The sequence below is a fragment of the Sparus aurata genome, chromosome 24, assembly GCF_900880675.1.
Source record: "Sparus aurata chromosome 24, fSpaAur1.1, whole genome shotgun sequence".
NCBI classification, from domain to species: Eukaryota; Metazoa; Chordata; class Actinopteri; order Spariformes; family Sparidae; genus Sparus; species Sparus aurata.
Window position 1 is genome coordinate 13,117,938 of NC_044210.1, and position 22,259 is coordinate 13,140,196.

At 42.0% G+C, this 22,259-nt stretch overlaps 2 protein-coding genes and 2 non-coding genes across 4 annotated transcripts; 1 reads left to right on the top strand and 3 right to left on the bottom strand.

Moving 5' to 3' along the window:
• Nucleotides 1-642: 642 nt before the first annotated feature.
• atp7b (ATPase copper transporting beta) lies at nucleotides 643-14,951 on the bottom strand. The gene is made up of 21 exons (XM_030410393.1): nucleotides 14,686-14,951; nucleotides 9,447-10,188; nucleotides 7,957-8,184; nucleotides 7,716-7,879; nucleotides 7,476-7,637; nucleotides 7,325-7,398; nucleotides 6,472-6,655; nucleotides 6,150-6,383; nucleotides 5,923-6,014; nucleotides 5,703-5,830; nucleotides 5,443-5,597; nucleotides 4,809-4,943; nucleotides 4,529-4,723; nucleotides 3,789-3,971; nucleotides 3,521-3,704; nucleotides 2,599-2,739; nucleotides 2,233-2,375; nucleotides 1,953-2,156; nucleotides 1,762-1,879; nucleotides 1,560-1,662; nucleotides 643-1,138 (listed from the first exon to the last, which is right to left on the bottom strand). Exons 1-21 carry the CDS (start codon nucleotides 14,839-14,841, stop codon nucleotides 880-882), a joined length of 3,984 nt encoding a protein of 1,327 aa, XP_030266253.1. The 5' UTR covers nucleotides 14,842-14,951; the 3' UTR covers nucleotides 643-879.
• Nucleotides 6,819-6,891, top strand: trnar-ccu (transfer RNA arginine (anticodon CCU)). Its single transcript has one exon. It is a non-coding gene; the product is annotated as a tRNA-Arg (tRNA).
• trnar-ccu (transfer RNA arginine (anticodon CCU)) lies at nucleotides 12,137-12,209 on the bottom strand. Its single transcript has one exon. It is a non-coding gene; the product is annotated as a tRNA-Arg (tRNA).
• An 887-nt stretch (nucleotides 14,952-15,838) lies between the features above and the next one.
• On the bottom strand, nucleotides 15,839-22,148 carry eed (embryonic ectoderm development). Its single transcript, XM_030410409.1, has 12 exons — nucleotides 21,974-22,148; nucleotides 21,094-21,246; nucleotides 20,873-20,965; nucleotides 20,627-20,692; nucleotides 19,894-20,019; nucleotides 19,635-19,716; nucleotides 18,373-18,464; nucleotides 18,153-18,286; nucleotides 17,956-18,061; nucleotides 17,623-17,781; nucleotides 17,390-17,463; nucleotides 15,839-16,686 (listed from the first exon to the last, which is right to left on the bottom strand). The coding sequence occupies exons 1-12, from the start codon at nucleotides 22,091-22,093 to the stop codon at nucleotides 16,560-16,562; spliced, it is 1,332 nt and encodes a 443-aa protein (XP_030266269.1). The 5' UTR covers nucleotides 22,094-22,148; the 3' UTR covers nucleotides 15,839-16,559.
• Nucleotides 22,149-22,259: the final 111 nt, after the last annotated feature.

Consider the following 22,259-nt stretch of genomic DNA (forward strand, 5'->3'; position numbering starts at 1 on the left):
TTATGTGTCATGGAGCAGTTTGAATTTAAAGAACAGCGATGAGAATTGTCACACAAACAAATCTGAGTGCAATGATCCTTTAACACGTACCTGAGTAGGAAGTGATGTGAGCTGCCATGTTCCTGATCTGAAATCATTTTCACAGAGAATTAATGACTTTTAAACTCACATAGGTGGAGTTAACGTCGTTAATGTCATTTCCTGCTTTCACAAGTGTCTGCGGTGAAAAAGGTCAGCCATATTTATCCATGAAGCCTTTATATCTGTTCACCTCAACACCATGTGAGACACATTTCTCCTGGTTAACTTTAGAGTCCACGGATTAATCATTTGATTAATATTCTCCATTAATTATCCTCGGCACGGCTCAAAATACATGTGCTAGTCCAGACAGTCTGACTCCTTCTTCTTCTTCTCCTCCTCTATAAATAACACGACGAGCACTTCGCAGCGGTGCAGCTTTGTTTAAAGATACAAATCTTAAACACAGCGACATGGAAAAAAAAACAACATTTTCCCTCCTGCAGCCGGGATGTGCAAAACCAGATGAAGGAGACACAAACACACCTCGGAGAAAATGTTGATTTTTCTCTATCAGCTGATGCATTATTCATAACCTGAGAGTCTCAGACGACGTGTGGCTTCACTTTGAGTTGTGTTTATATTGTAAAAGTGCATTTTGTACAGCAGTGACTTAATGAGAATTACAACAAAATGACACAATTCTTCATCAGTAGCTTCACTTGGGTTGTTCGCAGCTTTTCCTAAAGATTGTCTCGACTTATTCCGCCAAAGTAAGAGCACTTTTAAACTATTTACATCCAGTAAACACAGAAATATTAGACAAAGAGAGTCTTTCTTCCCTTTTCCCCCCCGTTACTACACATTAGAGTCCTCTGCAGTCTGGTGGTCCAGGAGGGAGCAGCGGTCCTGCTGCTCCTGGACAGAGTTGATAGACGGTCCCTGGCCGGAGAGTGCTGGTGTGACGGCGGCGCTTTGGCCCGGCTGTTCCCGAGGGAGAACCGGGCTCCGCCGCTGCACGTTCACGCCCAGATGTGTGCTGATCTGCGACGACCGCAGGCTTCTCATTTGGCCCCGCGCTCGCACCTCGTACAGCTCCACCGAGGTCTTCTTGTACCTGGAGGAAACGGAAGGTTATTATATTCACCTCTGAGGTATAATATGATGAGATGAAATGAAAAATTTAATAACAAGAAATAAAGGAGAGAGGACGCTGCGGCAGCGCAAGGAAAGGTCACAGGATACATCAGGGAAGGCAAAATATAGAACGCATACACAGAGTGATTTTTTTTTAACCTACGAGTGAATTTTAAACAAACTTTTGAAATGTTGCGAAACAGAAAAGAAAGAGCAAATAAGTTCTGTCAGTAGATGGTGGTATAAGCTACATTATACATGCTTATAATATATAGAGGAGAAGAAGAAGAAGAAGAAGAAGAAGAAGACCTGAACTGGAAACAGAACCAGATGTTAAAAGATCAAATCAAAAAGATAACATTAATAACAGAATGATAACACAAATGTATATTCTGACTCACATTCTCAGCAGTAAAGAAGACAAAACCACTGAAACAGACGAGGCAGCCATCGCAGCAGAGCCCATCCAGGGTTGAAGCACGAGGCCAGCGGGCATGAACACACCTGCAACCAACAGAGGAGAGGATGGTGTTGGACAGCAGTTGGACCAGCTTTACTTCACATGACAAAGAGAGGATTCAGAAGTGTACAATCCGTCCACACCTGCAGCGATGGGTATTCCCACAAGGTTGTAGATGAGAGCGAAGACGAAGTTGATCCTTATCCGCCGCACCGTCTTCTGCGACAGCTCGATACTCGCCACCACGTCCAGCAGGTCGTTCTGCCGAGTAAACACCTTCAGGTCAGACAGTTTATCTCGACACACCGTCAGCCTCGGCGTCGGCGTCACCTACCCGGATCAGGACGATGTCGGCCGCCTCGATAGCCACGTCCGTGCCCGTGCCGATGGCGATGCCGACGTCAGCGCGAGCGAGGGCTGGCGAGTCGTTGACGCCGTCCCCCACCATGGCCACCCGCAGGCCCTTCTCCTGCAGCTCCTGCACTTTGGCCACTTTATGCGAAGGCAGAACCTCCGCCAGCACCTTCCTGATCCCCACCTGCACTCAGATAAAACATTTCATTGCGTATAATATATTTTTAAGTCATAAAATATTTCATAAACGTGTGTTTTACCTGGGCAGCGATGGCTTTAGCCGTGCGTCTGTTGTCTCCTGTGATCATGACCACCTCGATGCCCATACTGCTGAGTGTCTGCACTGCTAACGCCGCCTCTGTTTTAACTGTGTCAGCGATGGCTAACATGGCACACAGCACACCTGTGCACGGAAAACACAAACAGAAAACAGTGACGTGTGAATGCACGGAAGGATATCTTTGTGACAGAATTAAAGACAAAGTCAAAACTCTTAGTTTAAAGTCGTAAATTCTGAGAAAAAAGGTAGAAATTCTGAGTTTAAAGTCAGAACTGTGGCTGGCAGAATTCTGGAGTAAATAATCAATTGAAATAAAATGTGAATGTTTTTTTTTTTTGCTCCTCACCATCTATTGCCACCAGGATCGCCGTCTGTCCTTTCGTCTCATGGCTGGACATGGCGGCGTCGACGTCGGCCTGGATGTGGTGGCCGTTCCTCCTCATCCACTCTCTGTTCCCGATCAGGACGGAGTAAGACGAAGGCTCAGCTGGAAGAAAATAAATATTGTGAAATTTGCTGCATTTTCACATGATTTCGCTGTGTTTGGTCTGTTTCTAGCCGTCAGGGACTCTGGAGAAAGATCCCCAAATCATAATTTGTTCCCATAATATAAGTATCAACGTATACGCAGGATTTTTAGGCTCACCGGTAAGGTTAAAATTCCTTTTATTTCCCATGATTAGTGACTTAACTGAGGAATTATAATGTGAGGAAGGTGGAAAACTAATGGATAAATTGATGGATTTTAATATATCAATGTATTTTGACAGATTATTAAGATGGTCTAATTTCTTCTGACGGGTAAGATATCTATATTGAGATTGAATAACATTTAAAACCTCTTCGTATATTATAATCCACAAAAGAAGATATGAGTGACAGCGTTTTTGCACTTTTATTCAGTAAATAAGTGTTTTTTACTCCATAACAACATTCAAATCTAAGATATGCTCTAATTAAATATCTGAATACTGAGTAAGAATCCCTTAAAATATCATTAAAGTGTTGTTGGATCATTGAAACCAAACTCTTAACCTTGAAAACAACTTTAAACTAATAATCAAACACATAAAAATGAATGTTAACACTACGCTGTTTGTCATAACTCCTTGAGATATTGTAGTTTAAAGAGTTGAGCTGATAATTAAGGGTTAATTTAGGCATTTCTAGAAACTGTAGTTGCTATGAAAGAAAGATTTTTACGAGAATAATTAGCAGCTAATGTGTTTAAAGACGGCTGATTGTCTCGACGTTGGAAGCCGTCAGACCTGCAGGCGACAGCTCGGCAGCAGAGAGGAGGCTGCTCTCGTCCGTGGTGACTCCCGGCAGCAGGAAGCGCTCGTCGCTCTGTGACTGCAGCAAATGTTCCACGTTGGAAACCCGACAGCTGATCCCACAACCGGGCACCGCCTGGAAGTCCTGGCAGTACCCCAGCACGCTGGAGCCCAGCTCCTGTTATGTGCACACAGATTATCAAAGGTTTTACGAGGATAAAAACACAAACATGTAGCTGCTCGTGAGCCTGATCTCTGTTACCTCTTTGCAGTGTTTGGCCACGGCGATCCCCAGCGGGTGCTCGCTGCTGGCCTCCGCCGTGCCGACCAGCGCCAGGATCTTCCTCAGGGGCATCCGGGCCACTTCCCACAGCACCAACACGCGAGTCACCCGCGGCACGCCATTTGTGATGGTGCCGGTCTTATCGAACATCACCACACGGATCTGAGGCACGGAGACACAGCAGAGTCACGACCCTGTCTTCTTCTTACAGCAGATTTTGTCTCTTATCAGACAATATCAAGACTTCGGCAGTTCAAATCAGTGATAGGATCAGATGAGTGCAATCTGACTAGAATGATAAATCCGTCTGGAGCAGAACAAACAGTTAAATCCAATGTTGTGATCTCACTGGAGTGTCTTCAATCCAGCACAGTCAGGGTGGACGTGTTGGATTTAGATGTTGGTTCTGCCTGCAGGCAAACATTTACTCATATTCAGACTGTAGACAGCTTTGAAGACCTGAGACCTGCTGCAGGATTACAGGATCAAAGAATACCAACCAAAATATTATATTTATCCTTTTTTTTTGACTCCTTACAGTCTGCCCAGACTGCATTTTGAAAACTGCTGGTGTACATGTAAATGAGAGAGATCTTATAACCGTCCTGCAATTGTTCCAGTACCATCTGTTACCACATGGTGTCACTAGTTAATCAGTACTGAAACAAATTGGATATTACAGGAAGCAGCCCCCAGTAACAGGATGTAAAGAGTATTGCCTTGTGGGCCATCTCCAGCGGCTCGCCTCCCTTGATGAGGATCCCGTTCTGAGCTCCGACCCCGGTGCCCACCATCACGGCTGTCGGGGTCGCCAGCCCCAGAGAGCAGGGGCAGGCGATGGACAGGACTGTGATGGACGCCTGGAAGGCAAAGCGGACGATGACCTCCGCGTTGGAGATGTTCGGGTTGTAGCCCTGCGAGGAGGAGAACGGGTTATTAGATTGAAATACTTAAACTTTTATTTTGAAAACGAGTGTAAGCATCTGTGTGTGCGCCTACCGGGAAGTTCTCCTTTACTATGTCAAAGTCGACGAAGCCGATTCCGAGCCAGGCCACCAGAGTGAGCACAGAGACGATGACGATGAAGGGCACAAAGTATCCACTGAGCCGGTCGGCAAACTGCTGGATCGGAGCCTGAACAAACAAAAACAACCAGGGAGGGAAAAACTGAGCGTGCTGCAAGCAAACAAGCTCAACTCCAGTCGTAACATATACATTTTTTGACATATTTCAATCAAATAATTTATAATTTATCTTTTTTTCATAATTTATTTATGATTAGTAGTAGTTAGACGTATCAGTTGTGTTTGTTTATTTAGATTTGTGTTTTTTTCCCTCTTTTTTTTCTTTACTATAAAGCAAAATAATATATTGTGAGAATGCAAATAATAATAATAAAATGTCTGAAATTGAGGTTTAAGAAAAAACAGGATTTAAAGCTTAAAAAAACATGAAATTAAAGGACTAAATTGAGTGTTTTCTGCCTTTTAAGCTGCAATCTATGAACATCTTGACTTGTAAAGAAAACAAGGAATCCTTCACACTTGTATATTATGTTCTATGCGATGGACAGCGTGTGTTTGTCGTCCTGATCTTTATTTAAGTTGTTAAAACATGAACATAGAGTTCTTACCTTGGAGGTTTGGGCCTCTTCCACCAGTTTAACTATCTGAGACAGAGTCGTGTCGGCACCGACGTGAGTCGCCTCCACCAGCAGAGCACCGTGAGCGTTGATGGAGCCGGCGATCACCGAGCTGCCCACCTTCTTACTGACAGGCATCGGCTCACCTGACAGAGACACAAGCGGTGACGCCTAAATTCATTCCTAAAGTCGAAATCAAGAACGAGGAATCTGGAACCATGAATGTGTCTATTGTAGCCTATAAATTCTACCTGTGATCAAGGACTCATCCGCCATGGAGTTTCCCTCGATCACTTTCCCATCCACAGGGAACTTTCCTCCTGGGGCGACTTTGACGATGTCGCCCCGCTGGACCAGCTCCACCACCACCTGCTCCTCGCTAAGACACGCACATTAGTTTGATAACGGTGGGTTCGACATTGTTTGTGGTTTTACACAGCTGATGTTGATTCTTGTATGTCGCTGACTCACCTGATGATGGAGTGGTCATGTCCCAGGGTGACCACGGTTGCATCAGTGGCTTGAAGTGACATTAATTTTGCCAAAGCCTCCGAGGTTTTACTCTGAAAATGTCGAAACAACAAACACGCCTACTGTTACAATTTCTGAGTTAGAGTTACCAACACCAACAAAATGACGACTGTATAAAAGCATGTGAGGATCTCAAAAGTTTATTTCATCTTGGTATCTTTTGTTACCTTTGCAACGTGCTCCAGCCATCGACCCAGAGCGATGAACACGAAGAGCATAGGTGGAGTGTCGAAGAAGGTGACGGGGCTCTGGCTGGCTCTCTCTGCCATGGCTACGATGAGGACCACACAGGAGTAGATGTAGGCGATCGAGGTGGCTAACACTATCAACACATCCATGTTGGCTGTGCGGTGCTTTAACGAGCGATACGCCTGGACGTAGAAGTATCGGCCTCCGAAGATCTGGGGGGGAGGAAGACCTGCAGTGTCTAAGACGTGAAAAGAACGAAACCGTGGAGCTCCGTTTGTCAGACATGCTGTGTTCGCTTACCTGCACAGGTGTACAGAGCAGGAAGAAGGCCAGGTTGAGGAGGGACAGGCCGGGCAGCAGGTTCTGCTCCTCGGGCATGGAGCCTCCATGTTCCTGGTGCTGACTGTCCATCACCATCATGTAGATCATGAGGCCCATGACGGGCAGGCCGAAGACAAGACTGAGCAGGAAGGAGTTCTTCCACCTGGAGAGAGACCAGACATGGAACAACGACGCCAACAATATATACCTGTCATTTCCTTTTGACAGAACACGTCACCTGTACATGGATTTCACAATTAACATGGTACTGTTTCACGTCAGAGAGAAAATAACGAGTTTCTGACAGATTCCCTATATGATGTATAGCCCCAGTGGCCTAATGGATAAGGCCCTGGCCTCCTAAGCCAGGGATTGTGGGTTCGAGTCCCATCTGGGGTGTTTCCTATTAGTGGAAGCATGCTTGGCCTCTAACCTTCTTCTCCTCTGACAGTTATGTTAGCTTAATCCTCATAGATAGTTACAGAACACCAATACCTATCCAAATTGCCGCTTTCCTGTGGATTGTCATTAATTTCCATGCACCTTTTCCAAAGAACCGCAGCTCATGCACTTTCAAAAGAACATATTTTTTTCACAGAATAGCAGTTTTAGCTAAGTGAACGCTTGACCCGCTCTGACAGCGAGGGAAGGAGGCCCCAGCGATGCCTAAAACAACATGCTGACAGCACATTCTTGGCGATAGAGATTGTGAAATGGGGTGAAGCATATGTGTGCTCATCCAAGCATGTTCACCCAGAAAATGAAGAAATGTTTTATGGACTACGAAACTTCTCATTCTGATGATGAGGAGGATTTTAAACCAGATACTTGCTGTCGTATTTCTTCCGTGTGATCCAGGTTGTTTTTGTAGCCCGACTTCACCAGACTTGCCTCGAATCCAAGACTCTGGGGCGAGAAATGACACCATGATGTCAAAGATTTTACAGGAGAGGAGAGAAATAGAAATAGAAATCGATCGTCACCTGAATGATCTTGATGATATCTCGCGCTCCGAGCACGTCTGGATCAAACTGGACTTGTGCTTTTTTGGTTGCAAGGGCAACCGAGGCCCCGAGGATCCCTTTGGTTGTGTTGAGCTTGGACTCGATGTTGTGGACGCAGGATGCACACGTCATGCCTGTTATCTACAATGAAAACCAGTGGAAATGAATGTCCTCTTTATATCATTACTCTTCATGAAGCTGCTTCATGTGTGGACTTACAGCGAGGTCCAGTTTCCCGTGTGCTACCGCGTTGTCTTCGATCAATTTGGCGCCAAAACCCAAGTCTTCGATGAGCTGAGTAACCGCAGCAGCGTTCAGGACTTCTGAGTCATACTTCACTTCCGCCTTTCCAGCCATTAGTGACACCAACACCATGATGATTCCTACCAGTCAAGGTGAAACACCGGCATTAAACGTGTAACCTAAAACTAATATCATAACGGCGATTGTCCTTTCTTACCCTTGTGTTTAAGGAGGTTCCGCTCGATGTTGGCCACACAGGAGGCACAGGTCATCCCCGTTACGCAGATGAAACATTTTTGTACTTTAACCTCGTTCCCGGTGGTTTTGTGTGATAGAGTGCCATTGCTGACCCCTGCCTTATTCTGTGATTTTAAGTCAAGAAGGTCAGAAAGTCCAGAAAAGACAGGCCTGGACTTTTCTTGACCCTGGATGCTCTTTGGAGGTTCTGTAGAGAAGAAGGAACAAAGTCAGTGGCGGCATCAGCAATAGCCAAAGAAGATAGAGGTTTATATTAATGAGTGTCGAAATAAAGTTTAACTCCACCAATTTTACAAGTGTACACGTCTTGTGGAGCACTACTGCATATGTGAAACCAGTGGTGAGTTGTTATTATCTTTTTGGCAGATTGAATGAACCCTAATCTATAGTTTTAATGTTCTACATTTTTTTATTCTGTTTGTGACAAGCAATAGTTTATTGACCATGCAACGCCCATTTATGTTTCCATTCATATAGGTAAAACAACAAAAACCAACCAAGATAAGATATCGTTAAAAATTCGACATAAGCGACTGAACGCTTCACTTCTTTCTACTAACTAACTAAGCCACCTGCAGGAAGCTCGACCTTGAAAGGCACATGAAAGACTCCGCTCCTAATCTGCCCGAGTTAATTCCACGTCTTGGCAAGCTGTTTTCGTCATTAACTCCAGCAAGAAAGCACCGGCCAGCATAAGGGCCCTCCAGGTCCGATGGGGAGCATACTTGACTGGTTGCCACAGTGACCGACCAAAACAGCCATCAGGCGAGGTGAATGTGAGGCGTCCTGTTGGCTTAGAGGACTGAAGCTGGATTTCTGGGCTGAAAAGTGTTTTTGCTCATAATGTACAGATGCTAAACCTTCTCTAGACTATAAACAGGGGAGTTATTACAACTACTAACACATTCAATGGGTACAACAATTGAATGCAACCTGAACTGGACCACTTTCAAGTGACACATTGCCATCACACCAACTTACTTATCGTATGTAGATGTGAACTCTGGAAGGTTTAAGGTAGGGAAGGCGATTCTGGAGAAAGATAGATGATTGTTGAGTCTCGTTCCCAGGTTTGGCCTATGATTTTAACCCAAAGCGCGAGAATTTGACAACCTGGAAACAATACTCAAAAATCAGCTATCCCTCCTTTTATAACTGTGCATTTAAGGTTGAGTGGATTGAGAAATAACTTCATTCCAACTTAGGTAAAAGACCAGCTTGTCTGTTTGCAGTGAACGCTGGACATTGGATCAATGGTCAGTTACAACATCAGACATGGTTTTTAGGGGGCAAAAACAAAAGCCTCCACAGCAGTGGATAGAGGTAGCTTAGTTTGCTTAGCTTAGTATGAGGAGTAAACAGCTGGCCTAGCTCTTTACCCAGAATTGTTTTTTGCACCTTCAGATAACAACATTTAATCACAAGTCAGTGTTTTTTCTTGGTGTCTACCTTCAAGTGATGCTTCAAAGCCCATGTCCTCGATCGCCGCCCTGAGCTGCTCCGGCTGCGTCAGACTGGGGTCAAAGGTTATTGTTCCCTTTTCTTCCTTCAGTGACACCGCGATGGACCGCACTCCCGTCGCTTGAGAGATCCTCCCCTCTATGGACTGAACGCAGGAGTTGCAAGTCATCCCTACGATCCAAATGGTAACTGTCTGTGTCGAGTTAAAAACGTCCCCCTGATCAGCGGTTAATAAGGTGGCTTCAAAACCCATGTCCTCGATCTTGTCTTTTAGTTCTTCTTGTGTAACTAGAAGAGGCTGATATACAATCAGCGCTGCAGCGTCTTGAAGCGAAACCTGAATATGTGAAACCCCAGATAAAGGACCAATGTGTCCCTCGATGGACTGCACACAGGACTGGCAGTGCATACCATTCACTCCGATCCGCACTGCTGACTCCACATTGAATCCTATCGCCTGGAGCTCCAGGACGATTTCTTTGGTTGTGATAACTGAGGTATCATAGTCCACTTTGGCCAGGCTGCTGGCTGAGGACAAGCTGGCAGTGAGGACTCCATTGAGGCCAGAGACTCTGCTTTGGATGGCGTGGACCTGGTGCTCGGGGGTGAGTCCCAGGAGCTTAAAAGTCGCTCTGCAGGAAGCTGTCGATGGAGGGTAGAGTTCACTCTGACTCCCGTACTCGTAGGCCAGGTTGTCAAGGCCGTGTTTCTCAGCGTCAAGGCCATTTTTCTGGAGAGATAAAAGAAAGTCTTACATAAAGTCATTACAGTATTGGCTCAGGAACAAAGTCAGGCTCAGGAACAAAGTAAGGCTCAGAACAAAAGCAACATAAAACTCAAACACTTTTAATTTCCTGCTCTATCAACAAAAAGCATGCCTCCCTGTTTTCATTTCCTGAGTTCGTGAAATAGAAAGTGGAACGAATGGATGAGTTCCTCCAGCCAACCACCATCCACCTACTCAACAAGCTCCCACTTGACCCCATACAGGCTTTTTCAAACCCCGCGTCCTCTAATCTCTGCTCTCAGTGAACACAAATCCCAAAAGTTGTGTGGTCAGAGATTAGTCAGTTATCAGTAGGAGTAAGACAATACAACACAGAGCAAAAAGAGCACAAAAGTGTTTATTTGCAACAGATGCTGCTACAATTTTGACAAACAGCTTGTAAAGCTTGGTTTGGAATTTAGAAATTACCACCACAGCTAGATAACTTTGGACAATAAAGCAAAAAAAGCATGAAGCCTGGTGTAGAACTAGCTTTATAATGATGATGATAAACATTTTTTGCTGCAACTACTCATCGCACTAAAACCAAAACTAGGAGGTGTAGTCATGGAACCAAAGTCAGTCCATGCAAACACGGCAACAAAACAATTACAAAAGAAACACTGTATTACAATATACACATTTCATGTTGTCAGGACGTCCATATAGGTCGACTATAAAAGCAGCTGCTTACAACCCTCATTTCGTTTCTTGTTGGGCAGGGACCTCTGGTGGCAAGAGGACTCATTACAGCAGCAAAGGAGAAAGTCAAGAGGACTAGTATAAAGAAATTAACTAATAAAACTAACTGCATGCATATGATGAAGGGCCACTAAACCTACCGCTGGTAGTGGCAATGGACAATCTGATATTTTCACTTTTATTTTGAAATGTAAGCCTCAGATCCCTTTAGATTCCATGTTGTGTTTATACTTGTATAATCTTATAAATGTTTGGACCAGACAATGGTCTTATCCTGACACAACTTTGACATAAAAATTCATTTTTAAGCCATGTTTGTAAATGACCAAACAGCATAACCAGACGACTATTTATAAGTAAACATAATCTTTACAATAACAGCCATATTGAGGATTTATGACCTAATTTTTCCATCTAAAACGTCTCTGTGAGTCTATTTTCTTAAGACATTATCATATAAGAGTTCAGCTCGGTGGCTTAAGTAAAAGTTTTCCATGCCAAGAGTTTTAATCCCCCTGTGACTCAGACATTTCTCATGCCTGCAGACTGGACTGGTCCGTTCCTGTTAATCAGCAAAACTTGACATTAAGAGTTCATCAGAAACTTCAATATCAAAGTCGGGCTACCACATACTGATCAGATTCATGTGTTGATACTGATGAATTCCAAACTCAGAGAAACTCCCAGCATTGCAGGTTTGGGGCCAGAACACCACATGACTCGCCCTCCATGTAATCCTCCCATTGTGACTCTGCTTAAAGTCAACAGTCATTGGCTGCTCAGAGAAGTGAAGAGCTGCACTCCAAATGGGAAAAGCCATTCAGAAATACCATTTGTGTTATTTTAACTTCTTGAAATGCTATATCTAAATGCATCATAGTCACGGTACAATACAGAGTGTCATTTTTTAATTTCTGTTGGTGGACAACTAACTATGGAAGAGAGCTTATTGAGAGAATATTATAAAAGTACCGTAATTTTCAATGTCAAGAACGAGAAGCATATATCTCAGATTAAACAAAAAGATTTACTACAAATATGAAGTCGATCTTTGAGCTAATGTAGGTATAGATTACAATATTGACTCAAGAAATTTGGGCTAAATCTGGGTAGGTTTTATTTTGAAAACCAGCCTATATGATGGGTAGGTGGGTTGCTGTGAACCACTGGGAGTGTTTTGAAGGTTTGTCTGGAGAATAAAAGCAGCAACCACCCCAGATGGGACTCGAACCCACAACCCCTGGCTTAGGAGGCCAGTGCCTTATCCATTAGGCCACTGGGGCTTTGATAACAGGTGTCATCACCTGAGTATTCGATCTTAAAACATGAGACAATGAGCTTTTTTGATGACAGTGATTAGGGCAAGTGACATAACATGTTGACGCCTGAATTCATGAGTACTGTTCAGCTGTTCAAAGTGCAACACACACACGCACGCACGCACACACGCACACACACCGACAGACAGACAGTGTATCTAGACAAACATTTCCCAGAAACATACATTTTCAGCGTCTTTATGACGTCTCAGCGCACTGATATCTACACAAAGTAAACTCTGACCCACTGACCCGACAGTACTTTATTGTTTGCCAGGAGTGGAAACAGGAACAGATGAAAATATAATTCACTCTGTATATTAATCTGTCTTTGTATATCCATATATGCACTTTTAGGAATGTTGTACCCTCCCTTATTTGGATAATGAATACAAAAAATACAGATAACAAAGGTTTTCATAAATACATGGGGGTAATATGCTAACAGGAAAAAAATATATATTAATACACTTGAAAATAACTAATTAATCAATAAATTGCTAAATGAAATGGGAAAAGTAAATAAAAAGGGTTAAATCAGAAATATTTATTTATTTTTTTACATTTTAGCACTTTAAATGATTAATTTTAAACTATATTGTTTTCATAATCAAATCAAATTTAAGATCAGTTGAGGAAACAGATTTAATTGCATTATTTTGAGTTATAAATCGCTAAATTAAAAGATGTAACATGGCAAATATTATTTAAGTAAACTAAAAATCCCTACATCCCTCCAGCTTGTAGTTACACACTTTGTATATTGATGAATAGGGATATTTTAATCACTAACATCACTGTATTTACAGTTAATAACAATCATATATGATGCCTACCTGCATCATGATTACCTGTTGTTTTCATTCAAAAAATTTGAATACTGTCATTAAGGATGGACAGAACAGATGTGAACAGCTGGAAACCTGCTGCAACCATCAAGTCCATCCACTGAAATAATCTTAATGTCAACACTGGACTGGATACATGTAATAAAAGTAATGAAATAAATTATTCTAAGTGTAACTGTGGCAACAATCATTGGGTGTTTGATTTCACGTCTTATATGGTCTAATCCTAAACTGTCCGAGAGACGACGACTTGCATGATTACGTTACATTTATTTGGCTTTTATCCAGAAAGCACACAATCAGAGCTTTCACCCAACAGAGCAACATGAGCTACATGTTACACATGATACAGATTCTTTATTCGCACCTGACAATTAAACGTCTGTCCAACGCGGGATCAGCTCAACAGAAATCAAAAGGGGAGACACATATTTGGAGGAGAAGCGTATCTAACTGTGAACCTCCCAACAGGTTGTATATAAGTACGAGTTGCAGCCAGCTCAACCAAGAGTGAAGCTCTCTGTACCGGAAGAGGTGAGACTGTCCAGGATTTCACAATATGGAAAGAAAATAAAACGTGTGAAAAAATGAACAGAGTTTGGTGTAGCGGTAGTTAAACTGCATGTTTCCAGTGCTGGAAAAGCACTTATTAGTAAATAATGTACTTTTTATATGAATTTGACAGACAGATTCAATAGTTTCTTGGCATATTAACATTTTACGTTTAGGTTAAACCCACTCCTTGTCAGTGATGTAATGTAACTAAGTACATTTACTCAAGTACTGCACAACTTTGAGGTACTCTTACTTTACACCCCCACTCCACTATATTTTGGAGGCAATTACAACTACTTTTTACTCCACTACATTTATTTCAATAACTTAGTTACTAGTTACTTTGCAGATTACGTATTCCATCATAATTACAATTTAATATTAACTACATTTAATATTAGATATTTTAAGACTTTTACTCGAGAACTTCTATATAATTTATAGTCACTCACTCATATGGGTGACTTTCACTTTTAATAATAGTTTATTATATAGTAATATTTTAACACAATATCTTTACTTTTACTCAAGTTTGAATTTGGGGTAGTATCATGTTATGTTAACACTTTTTTTCAGAAAATACTACCCAAAATGATCAACAAAGGATTATTTGTCTCATTGTCAGAATCACTCACATCCTGTACTGAAGGAAAAGTAGCAATACTCGTTGAATAAGAAGCACATTATTACAAGTTTTTGAAGTTTAACGTACAAAATTTGATATCTTATAATCAGATGATAATTTTTAATGCAAGAAAATGTCATCTAGTTGAGTAAAATCTTGAATATTAACCTCAGGATTGGTACATAAAGTTGCATGAAACTGAAATACTGAAGTAATGAGTAGAAGTACTTCAGGTAAATGTAATCTAGTACACCCAGTCTGTGCTCTCTGACCTGTTCCATGTATTGATTATCATCACGGGCTGATCAAGGTCTCCATTAAACCACCTGCTGCCACAATAAACTCAATCAAAACTTTTCAAAATAAAACTCCATGAAGAGGCTCGAGATGTTGAGGGACAGGTGAGGCCTACCTTGACGTCTCGCGCCGCGCAGTGTCTCGCGCCGTGCTCGGTGCAGGTGCAGTCCGGCTCGCAGACACATTCGACCATACAGATGTGCTCCCCGGCCGCCGGACCCGGCCCGGAGACATACCTGGACAAACTTTTAGGCGACTTAGGAGAAAACATGCTCGAGCTGCTCTCACACCGGCTGGCCTCTTATCTTCACCTGTCTGCGCGCGAGGGCAAGAGTCCGCGGTGGGCACGCGCTCCTGATAAGAGGAGCGCACGGGGCGCACAGATCTGGAGCTGCGGGGGTTAATGACAGGAGGAGAGGCCGGTCACATGACCTCTGGAGGCTGGAGCACAATGAGCATCAGACTCACAGGAAGTTAACTTCACTACTAATGTCACTATTTATTGTAATTAATGACTCATAATATTAATAATTAATGAAATTATATTATCAGTGATGCTTTCTGTAGAAGAGTGCGAGTCCAGATAAATTCATGTATAAGATGCCAACGAAGGCAGACTTTTATAATAAGAGATTAAATATGCATTTTCAAAATAAAAGTCATGGGTATAAAAATGAAATACTATTAAAAGGTGCAATATTTAAGAACTCGCCACCTTTCAAATTCATACTCTTAGTGGTTACTCTGGTTCTTTAAATGGTAGAAAATGTAAGAATTTAAATTAAAACATTCATTAAATCACCCAACTTTATCAACAGAATGTGAATAATAGTTATGATTCTATGAGGTATATGTATTGTCTTGCGGAGAAGTCTACTAAAGGTAGCATGCTAACTAGCTACCCCAGTCTGGACTGATAGCTACTTGGCCAAGTCTGATACCCGTCATACATTTTCAAAATAAAACCCAAGTTTGATACCTGGAGTTTTCTGCTGTTTGTCGAGGCTCCTGTAATGTTTTTAGTTGTTTAAATTGAAAAAAAGAGATACAGAAATAAATCGTGCTTTCTGTAGAAAAATAGGTTTTTATTAAAGTTCAAATAAATTCAAATACAAGCACTTAAAAAATGCCAAACAGCCCCCCTTCCCCTCTTTATAGCAGACATTTATCATATGGGATTCAATCTAAATCTTCCAGATAAAAGCAAGGTTATACTTATGCACAACTTCTTCTAAAAACCACTTCAAACAAACTGACTCTTGAGTATATATATTTACAAAATACATTTTATTGAGTGTACTGTGTTTGTGTGGAAGGAGGAGGAGGAAGAGGAGGAAGGCGTCAAAGCAAACCAAGAGGGCGTTAAAAAAAGAAGCATAGGAACGTAGCAAAATGAATAAAAAACAGACAAAAATCTTTTTTTTTTTTGAGTGTGACCAAATGAATATAAAACATGGAACACTGCAAGAAAAGTCCAACGTTAGTCATTTCATCCTTTTGTATCTTAAAGATTTCTTTTTGGGAAGTGACAAAAATCTGCCGACAGACAATTCCTCTGGTCAGGAATTAGCAGAAAAACGTCCCTGATTGCAGATTATAGGAGTGATTGATCTAATTACCTCTGATGAGTCTGCATAGAAGCTAGAAGGCACTTAACCTCCACCAACTCCGACACGCTGTTATAGTTTATTCAATTTAAAACATAAACTCAATCAATTTGGAACAAAGAATGAAAAACGTTAATCTAAAAAAAAAAAAAGAAATTATACTAAAAAGATCCTCACTCGTGTTTTCTTCACAAATCCTGCTGGCAGACAAACAGGAAATGAAAACAACCTCCTTGGCCAGAGCAACACAAGGAATCACCTCAACAGACCAAAATGTTCAAACGGACATTTCTTGCAGTGTAGATCTGTACAACGGGGCTGCAGGTTGGGAAGAAGAAGCAACAGGAAACAAAAAACAAAAAAACCTCCAGTCTGAAACGATTCAGCGCTGTCGATCCCAACGCCAAATCGACGCGTCGTCGCACACGGCGATCAGAATGCTGCTGTCGCGGCTGAAGCTCGTTTGCCGGATGGCTGATGTACATTTAGGGAGGGTCAGCGTGATGCACCTGGGGAGCAGAGATGAGAAACAATCATCCATTAGCTACAGCAGGAACCTCATAAGGTTTTTGCTTGTTTTAACTATCAGGCTTTTATTGACAGTAAAGTTTATTCTTTTAAATTCTAACTACAACTACGTCTGATGGGGAATTCTATGATTACCTGATTATTTGTTTAGTTTATAAAATGTCAGACTAAATCAAAAACAACTCTCAAGGTCTGAGCCAACATCCTTAAATTGCTCGTTTTGTCAACCTAGTCTGGTTCCAGCGCTTCTTTCGCTGTTCTTCATTTTATATCCTCATTATCAGATTATCTTTTGGTTTTGGACTGCTGATTGGTTGATTTGAAGGCCTTAACCATCTGACAGTCTAACCCCAATAAAACTTTATGAGCCTCAACATTTATTATGTTAGTGTTTCTGTTATTTTGTCTACGCCCTGTGTGTCAACACAAAGTTCAAACTGGAGCGAGTTGTTTTACAGTTTATTTTGCCTGAAGTTACACTCATCTTTACGGAGTCACTGAGGTGCCATTTAATGTTTAAACCTGTTTTACAGCAAAACAGTCTGACATGATTCTTGCACCAAACTACATTCATATTTTTGGCAATTTAGCTGACAGTCCTAATCAGTAACAAAAGGAGCTGTCCTGGCTGTCTTCAGGTATTAGTAGTGATTAATTGGTTATGATTTGAGGTTGTTAACTTACTTTGCTTTGTGAGGATCTTCCACTTCAAGGTCCCACACGTAAAGCTTCCCCACCTGGTTACCCAGAGCCAGCATCTGTGAACCGGCAGCATAGAAGACAAAATATCAGCACGAGGATCGGATCTAAGCGGCACTGTACTGGATCATGACAGCAGCTGAAAATACTCAATGAGTACAAAATGAGGTGTAAAATTACCTGACGTGCAGACACAAATAAAAGTGAAATGACTTTACCTTCTGCCAGAAGTCCATGGAGAAGCGCATGTACCAAATGTCACACTGGCTGTAATCGAAGCGTCCCAGAATCGTCACATTTGATTCGTTGGGTTTAATGTGATCGATGTCGTCCTCCATCTTCCCTGGTTTCCAGCAGACAATGGCGTTTTCGCAGGACTGCAGGGAAACAAAAAATACAAATAGAAGAGTGTTTAGATTTAAACATATTCATTTCAAAGGCAGTTTTTATATTAAGATTAATTATTTCAAGTTAGATTTTTGGTTTATATTTTTCTGGTACAGAAAGTAAGACAGTTTAAGTTGAAGCCACTTCACTACCGACTAACTTGCCTTAGAAAGAATAAGGTCTCCCAGCCACCGCACGCAGTCCACATAGTTTCTGTGGATGTCTCGTGTTGAGAAGTCAGGGAAGTGAATTTTCTGTGAGACAAACGGTCTGAAGAAGAAACAGAGTTAAAGAGTTAAAAACTGAAGATCTGACAGCCTTAGAGTCTACGCAGTTAAAAACAGTTTGTTTGTTTGTTTACCTGTTGGTCTTGGAGGGATTGTACTCATAAGAGCCGCGAATGGCTTTCTGCATCCTCTCCGAGTTGATTCTCCAGAGTTTGAGGGAGTGGTCCATCCCACAGGACATTATCTTTTCACCCAGGAGATCAAAATCCTGGGGAGGGATGAGAAAACAGAAAAACATTCAGATCCAGCAATAGAATTTGTTTCTCTCAGAGGACCTGACTTAACGACACTCACAGCACTCAGGACTTCATCTCGATGACCTTCAACTCCACCAAATATGGCCACTAATGTGTCCGTCTGTATGTTCCATAGACGAAGGGCGTGATCTTAGGAAACAAAGAAATAACATCCAGTCATTAAATCAAGCAAAGGAAAAGACTATATATTCTATAGACAAAGACTGAAGCTGCTATAATTTGTATTTATTGACTTTTGGCTCATTGTTTGGCTGTCTGGCCTCAACTTTACTGTTTTGGGTCCCTCTCACTACTCTTAAAGCATCATCTCCAGTCACAGCAGGCCTCAAAATGCTTAAAAATCCCACCATACACAACCTACTGAGGATCAAAACACCAGACAGACATAGCTGCCAACTACCTGTTGAACACTTAGACCACTTCTACACCAGAATTAGAGCATATTCGCAGGTATTTTGAACGCTTGTAAACCTCCTAAAAATAGGCAATTAAGTCCTGTCACATTGGCCAAGTTTCCCTTTCTGGTGTTTCTCGTCGTGTTACACGTTTGTCATCATGAACACAGCAGGAAACTGGAAGCTGTTGAAAGCAGCAGATTATAACCTCATCAGAAAACATCACTAAATCAGAAATCTCTGACAACGTCCAGCCAGTCAACTGGTGCAATTCTGCATTTTACAGGCCATAACTTCAAGGAAAGTGTGTGTAAAGAAACAGACTTTAGACATCAGTGTTATTATCTACATCTGAGCTTTTCCTACTGTTTCACCATAAAACATCCACTATGCTGACAGCCTATCTGAACACAAGTGGCGCTCTATTGCTTTCTCGTTTCACAGTCTAATTAACGTATCACTTGCAGCTGTTGGTGGTGACAGCGAGGCAGCAGCTCCTTCACACTGAACATCATGATGCCCTTTAACGAGACGAGGAGAGGCAGCTGTTCACCTTCGTGGCGTCAATGTGTGACTTTAACAAAACGCTCCACATGCCGAGCCAACATTCTTCTGATGAAATAAACAGATTAAACTCTCCTGATGTTCACATGACTTTCTTAGGAAGCACCTGACGATCACACCTGCTGCAGGCTACATGTTTTTCACTTTATCGACAAGCTTCAGCCACAAAGAAGCAGCAACAAATCATGGACGACGTTTACAAAGCCATAAAGGTTTTCTTGTGTCGTTGCTTTGTATTTACCCTCAAAACAAACATGGTTAACCGTCTTCTGACTGATTTTCTGTGTCATGGTTAGATTTTATTGTTGCAGGTTACTGTAGGTTGTTTTGTTTTTTTTACCTTTGCTGACAGACAGAAGCAGATTTGGATCCCTCGGATGAAACTTGAGCTCATTGATGGCGTTTCCGTGACCGACATAATGCTGGAATTAAAGTTATAATAGTTGACATTACGTTGTTTTTATTCATTCTCAGCAAAATAAATAAAAAATGGCCCCAGTCTCACAGCAAAAATTAGATGTGGCTCCTTTAAACATTTCAAGGCAGGTGGAGGTTGAGTGTTGTTGAATGTAACCACAGAGGAGACGTGTGAATTTTACCTTGATGCACTGCATCGTGATGTGGTTGATGACCCGGATGATGCCTCGGGACCCGGCTACAGCCAACAGTGGGTGGCTCGTGTTGGTGTCGTAGGTCCAAGCACACGTGTAGAAGTTTTCATCTGCCTTTTTTCACGTTCAGTCAAGGAAAATACAACAAGAACTGCCCCAGTGAACTTGAAAACACAATTCTGCTTCCTAAAAGAAGGTTGTCATTATTTCTTTCCTTCAACATACTACAAGTATATGCAGTTACATGCTAGCAACAACTTTTGTCTGTCATTGTGCAGCTCTACTGGACAAACTAAGCATTTAGGGGCTTTCATCTAAGCTTGGTAGGTAAAGCAATTCATATTAACCTGAATTTTCCTTCATGGTTGGGATCTTTGCACTCTAAAATGTGACAGAATCTCACTTCCATGCTAGATGGGAGGATCAAACAGTGACTGTGCTCAGTTTTAACACTGAAATATGCATCTGTTTTACTGTTTTTAAAGCAGTCAGCAGTGCACTGTATGGCTTTTATCTCGATCAAATGATTTACAGAACATGAGATCAATGCAATCCAGTCATTGTTAAGGCTGACCTCAGCTGACAAGGAATTGCTTATGTCTATGTTGTTTTTTCTGTCAGACAAAAGCAGCTTGACTTACTATGTGAACTTGACATTATGCTTAAGTGACAAATGGACATTGAGGAAAGAAAACGCTTTTCAAAACAAGTGAAAGGATACGTCTGCATCGACATAAGACTGCAGGAGTCTTATTTCTCCCTGAGAGTGACATTCATACAGAGTTACCTGGTGAAGACAAGATAACACTAGTTAAGTACGCACTGGAAAAAACTCAGGACATTAATTTTGGTGTATAGATTAGCTGAAACACAGAGATTCAGTCCTCATCACATAAAGGTTTTTCATGCTGTGCAGAAAAATAGAAATATCAAGATATGAACTGCCATCATCATCATCATCACTTACCCTGTTACTCCCGACTGTGGCGAACACCAGCGGGTCTCCCTCCTTACTGTGCCAGTTAAACTGAACTCCAAACAGCGGCTGACCGTGATCCTCCTGCAGAGAACATTATGATATTGTTACAAACATACAGCGGACGAAATGAGCACAAGTCATCTCACACATGCTGGATATTCAGGCATGAGTCGCGACTGTACTGGGCAACGGCTGGTGTGTGTACTCACCCTCAGACTGTTGACACATTTAAAAGAATATCTGCACTTCTTGGACTTCCATTTGCCCTTTCCCCAGCTCTTTCTGCCCGGAGCGTTGGCGGTGTTGGTGGGTGTGTCTGGACGCTCTGCGTTGGTCCCACTTTCAACACTGACAGCATCATCCTGCCATTGAAAAAACAACACAGGTGATGTTTAGGATGTATCTTGCAGACGTGGCAGTCACTGCTGATTAACATCTTAGTAGGAAAAGCACTCATAATCAACCACCTGAATTGAATTTTACAGGCTAAACAATCATTTTCTTGCCAGTGTTGTCTTGCAAAGTCTTGTTTTCACACTAACCTTACAGCACTTGGTCTTCACAACCGCTGTAGCATAGATCACAGTAAATAAAACACATTTTTCTAGCTTGTATGTGCCAACAGGGGGTAAATAGTGTTAGCTACAGAGACCAAAATGGCTCTGACACAATTTTCAAAACATCCCTCATTTGTTTAACATCCTCTTATGATCCCTTAAGCTGACTCCTGTACATTATATCTTAAATTAGTCAGGGAAAGACGCCCTGTCCACCTATTAGCTAGCTGCTAACGCTAATCCCCAGGTTACACGTGAATGATGGTCTGAACGTGAGAGAACATATTTTCTGAAAGAACACAATCAAGTCTGAGACTGTCTGTGTGTCGTGTATTCAGGGCAGAATAAAGTGATAACCAGCTAATGTCATTAAAGCTAATTCAGACCAGCTGTTTGAATTTAGCCGGTGCAGATGAACAAAGCTGCTAGCTAACCACTTTAGCCGGCCGGCTACTTTAGCACGATGCTAACTCGCTCGAAGCGCCTTATGTGTCGCTTTTAACCGAACAAACAAGATGTTTTAGCTGCTTACATTCTCGTCTCCTGATAAATCGGGATTACTGTTCTCGTCACTGCTTAGTTTCTGTTTTTTCGCCGGTATTTCTTTTCCCGCTTGAGAGGGGGACTCGGACATGTTCTTATTTTCCCTCATTTTGGCTCAGACTCCGCCTCTTCCTGTCTTCCACCGCACGGACTGCTGGGTAACGTAGTCCGGTTCAGGTTCAGCTCATTTTCATATTTCAGAAGGAAAATTCAAATTATTTGCTCTTCACAGCTGCTTAACTCTGTTATATTTCATTCTAATACTGGTGTTGGTT